The sequence below is a fragment of the Aplysia californica genome, unplaced genomic scaffold, assembly GCF_000002075.1.
Source record: "Aplysia californica isolate F4 #8 unplaced genomic scaffold, AplCal3.0 scaffold00574, whole genome shotgun sequence".
Lineage (NCBI taxonomy): Eukaryota > Metazoa > Mollusca > Gastropoda > Aplysiida > Aplysiidae > Aplysia > Aplysia californica.
In genome coordinates, this window is record NW_004797844.1 from 61055 (window position 1) to 65982 (window position 4928).

At 38.6% G+C, this 4928-nt stretch overlaps 1 protein-coding gene across 1 annotated transcript in view; it reads right to left on the reverse strand.

Moving 5' to 3' along the window:
- The window catches only part of LOC101857139 (40S ribosomal protein S4), a 12900-nt gene that overhangs the window by 6109 nt on the left and 1863 nt on the right, over positions 1–4928 (reverse strand). Inside the window, exons 2-5 of the mRNA XM_005107082.3 lie at positions 3509–3589; positions 2256–2436; positions 1465–1562; positions 758–929 (exon numbers count right to left, since the gene is read on the reverse strand). Coding sequence (XP_005107139.1) covers positions 758–929; positions 1465–1562; positions 2256–2436; positions 3509–3589 — 532 coding nt within the window. The remainder of the gene's footprint in view (positions 1–757; positions 930–1464; positions 1563–2255; positions 2437–3508; positions 3590–4928) is intronic.

Consider the following 4928-nt stretch of genomic DNA (forward strand, 5'->3'; position numbering starts at 1 on the left):
TTTACAACCCCATAACTTTTTTATTTATGACCCGATTCTCAAAATTCAAGAAGCATAATTCTTAGAATTGAAAATTCTTAGGTACCAAAAAAAAGGGCAAAAGTGAAAATTTAAATTTTCATTGGCATTGCTACATCTTGGTGAAATCAGGCGCTCGTCAAAACAATGAAACCAAGGACGGTATTTCCAGTTAATATGGCAATATTTATCAACTTTCTTTAACATCTTTAATGTCCATTAAAAAAACTTTGTAATGATTTTACAGAAAAGCGATTTATAGCATAAAAAATAGAAATGTTCACTTTCCAAGGACTCTCAAGCTTTGGCAGTCATTCTCTTAACTTTACCTCTGAACTTCTGTTCAACATGGGTATTTTTTCGTAGAAAGATAAGACAAATGAACAAGCTTTAAGATGTTACGGTTGCCATAACTTCACATACCAAAAAAATTTACCTGCACCTGATTCCACAGCACTGTGACACATTTAGAAACACCTAGGTGACAGAAGCATGAGGCTGCACAGTTCTCAAAACAAATGACATGACAGAGATCTACATATACAAAGACAAGTGAAAGAGTCAGGAACAGGCAAACCTTTAAAGTGTTCCAGTAATGTTGTACCTGACAGCCATTAAGCATGACCACCACAGATCAAAAGTTAAAAATGCTGACAAAAGGACCTGCACCCATCATCCAGAGAAAGAGATAAAATGCGCAATACAAGAGAGAAGTACCCAGTAGCAATCTTAGACCCACCAGTGTCAAACTTGATGTACTCCTTCATCTTGCCAGAGGCAATATCCACCTGCACAGAGTCGTTCACCTTCACCAGAGGATCGGGGTAACGAATGGTGCGGCCATCGTGAGTGACAATGTACGGCACGTTCTTAGGTCCAGTGGCCACTTTACGAACTCTGCAGAGCTTGTACTGAGGAAAACATTAAAAAATGTAACAATGACAGAAACAACTTGGGCAACATTCATTTAGTGCACTATTTAGACTTCCATATTTCATGCACTGCTCGAGTTCCTAGTGAAAATTAGAAAATAAACCATGAGCAACTGTCAAACAAAATAGATACTAGTATATATCCAACAGTACAGAAATAATGTGAAGATTCCATAGAAATTCTTGGTGTAAAATTTTGAACCCCACTATAAATCCATAATTAATAATAAATATATTTTTTTTAAGTGCACAGGAATGGAACACATTGGTTCACATTTGAGCAAAATCAGTAGTCGGAATGATTGCCGATAAAGCAACAAAAAAAAACAAAAACAACTACGGCTTGAACAAAGTCCCACCACCTTGGGAGTGGTATGTGACCATCAGTCATGTGAGTTGGATCATCACACATAAGATGTCAGTGCGGTAACACAGTAAGAGAGCTAACACACAAACATGTTTTAAGTTCCCAAGGCAAAGAAAAGAGCCCAGTATCAACAACAGACCAACCTACCTTGGCCTCCTCTGGCTTGATCCTGTGCACAACGAACCTCCCTTTCACATCGTACAGGATGCGGAAGTTTTCATTGGTCCTGTCAATGGTGACCACATCTGCAAGTATGGAATTTAACAAGATATTGCTTTAGTGAGGTTTTACGGCGCTTGCAACTGCAAAAGGTCATATGCCACAAGATATAGCTGGATATACATTGGCACTGAAATTACCGCACCACTCATCCCCAAAAAAATTTTAAAACACAGAAAGTGAGCAGAAAAAAAGTTTCAAATTCATTTAACAAAAAATTTGACAAGACCAAGGAAAACATACTATGTAGTTGGTTGTTTTGGGGGATTTTTTGTTGTTAGAAACCTGTACATTTTCACCACAGAAGTGACGAGGTATAACCACAATTTGAAAGCATTTCGATTAAATAAAAACTTTATCTGGAAAGAGGAAAATATTATCGAAGAACTGTTCCTACAAAATTGCAATCTCTGTTCCAGAAAAAAAAAAAACAGCGGCCATCTGCTGGACATGCTATATGGGCAATTTTGACCACAAAATTCACTGATAAATGAAGTGGCCTCGACTACGACCTCTTGCTCTTGCCATTATGGATAACAATATGAAAAACCAATAGTAGTCTTTACTCGCTCTGTGTCTTTCTATCCACTTCCACAGAATACGACAACCTTTTTGACCTGTCACCAGCTGCCAGGGCCTAACAATAACCCAATTTATGGACTGACTTATCAAAGAACAAACTGTTCTGTAAAAATCATTCAGTATGTGCAAAAACTTACCCATAAAACCTGTGGGAAATGTGTTGTCAGTGCGAATTTTACCATCCACTTTGATAAGTCGCTGCTTGACAATCTTCTTTACCTCCTGGTATGACAGAGCATACCTCAGACGGTTTCTCAGGAACAGAGTCATTGGAAAGCTCTCACGAGCTTTGTGTGGGCCAGGGCTGGACTTGGGAGCCTGTCCAGAGAAAAATTTGTTTTTAAAAAATTAATCATATTCTCGGACACACTTTCACAATAGTAACTTCACAAGTAGCACACATACTAAAACTGAACATTCTAAGAGAGGAAATTTGCATAGAACAATAAACAAACAAACTAAACCTATATTTCTTTTTCATGGAAACAAGTGACTGACATTACAAATTTTTAAAAACTCTCATTCACTGTACTTTAAGAATACTGTAACCTCGCATCTGGGCTTCTGCAATCTGTGACAACCAGTCTACTGTACCTTGGAAAACTTCCAAAAATATTCACAAACAGTACAAGGAAAGAATCTCAGTTTTTAAGCGTGCATGCGTATACTCAGAATTGCCACAAGTCCCTAAAGACACTTCGACCAATGCGCACACAGCGCGATTGATTTCCTTGACCCTGACATCCGATAGTCCCCGACCAGTCCTATACAGCAGGTCCCGACTCTGACACACACGCGGTCATATTAGGACGTGATGCCAACGCGCGAGTTTGAAAGTTTCACTGACAGGTCTTGATGACGGGGCCAGCTCATCTGAACTTGGACTAAACTTGTTTTTAAAGCAACGGTAGACCGACATATAATGTTCATTATAATTTGAAAGCCATAAATGTTACAATTATCAGGCCATCATCAGAGGACTCTGAGAAATATCACAAAAGCTTAAGCAGATCTTGAGAGTTCCCAAATCAGAATTCCACATCGACACCACTCCGATTTCAGTTGAACTTTTACGAGTCAACTTCTAGATCCGGCGCTGATGCTTTAAAAAAAAAAAGCCTTCTACATATTTCTTCTAATAAAAAAGTTAAAATCGGTGCTTCCCAGCGAAAGAGAAGCAGAGAAAGTTGTTTTTAAGAATTCAATACAACAGACGAAACAAAATATTTTTTAATTGGGGATCCGGAAAATCAGGATCTCCATATAAAACCAGGATGTGTGGCAGTTTTGGTATACTACATGCACTACTGGAAAAAAAAAGGATGAACGATGAACACAATGTACAATCAAAGTGTTACATAGAATCGGCAAAAGAAAGACAAATACTCACAAAGGTACCCCCAGTCTTGTCCAGCATCCATGACTTGGGTGCCGTCAAGCGTTTCAAAGACTTTCTACGTCCTCTGTAACCCTGTGCAGAAGGAAAATCATCAGTTGACAGTTAGCCTATAAGAAGTCATAATCAAAATAGTAAAATTCAAAGTATAAAAGCAACAAAAAAAAAGTGAAAGCTTAAAGCATACACAAAAATAAAAGGTAGTGTCAATTGCTGTCGAGTAAATTGGAGCTCTTTTTTTTGCCATGGTGAGCAGAACTAGCCTTTGTACTATGTGTGCTCAGTGTTCTGAGTTCGTGAACTTCTGCTTACGCACGCCTCTCTGTCCATGTGTGTGTGCCTCTCTCTCTGTCCCTAAAGCCCGTCACTCTGATTTATAATCCCTGATATAAATCTATAACGAATTACTACAGAAAAAAGCGCCAAAGTCCTTTCTAATTTGAGCATAGGCCTTGGTCTAGATCTGGAATCTACATCTACAAGTGCTGCATGTTAGACATGTTATAAGGGAGTAACAAGCAAAAGAGGGAGAGATGAAGGATGATAGATCTAGAATCTAAATCTAGATTAGATGTTTGATAGGGAAGAAGGAGCAAACCACAAGGAGCACCCACCACCAACAATGCAAGGCTGCAAGAAGTTTCAGCAAATTTTTACTTTTATAATGCACCCACACAGGCGCCTTTTCGGTAGTTCCCACACAGCAAATGTTATTCACTGGTTTTGGCCTCAAGAGAGGTGGGATTTTACCATAATTTGATGTTTTGCAGTTGTTAGGTTTGATATCTTAGCTCGCATCAAACGTATATATCTCGATGTAGGTCAGGCTCAAAATATAAGAAGAGTGGGAACTACCGAAAAAGCACCCCCACACATAGATGCATTGATTTGCGGGGCTAGTGCCATAATTTTTGCTGTAGAACACATGTATGGCCACTAAAACCCTTGCAAATCAATTGTATTCAAGTAAATATCAAGCCTAATTGCCGCCAAAACATCAAATCTTTGTGAAATGCAGGGGGCATGCCCCCCTGAAACCCCCAAATGCCATATAGTTAAATTGACTATTTTCAAACATCAATAACTATTGATTTGCTGCAAAAATGAAGGCCATATTCGAGTTCAGCATGCAAAATCTAGAAAAGAAGTAGATCTAGATCTAAATCTATATAAAACATGAACATGAGACGGGTGCATAAGTAAAAAAAAAAACCCCGAAGTTTCAAACAACGGCCGTCTATCAACGACAACAACAGACAAATGACGGTATTTTTTTTACTAATACACCCGTCTCATGTACACGTTTGATATACTTTTTCGAAGTGGCTAGCCGTACTTAGATCTAGGTTTGGCCCAATCGACTCAAGCCTGTTAAGTACACAGGTCTCATTATTAGATCTAGATCTAGTAATTA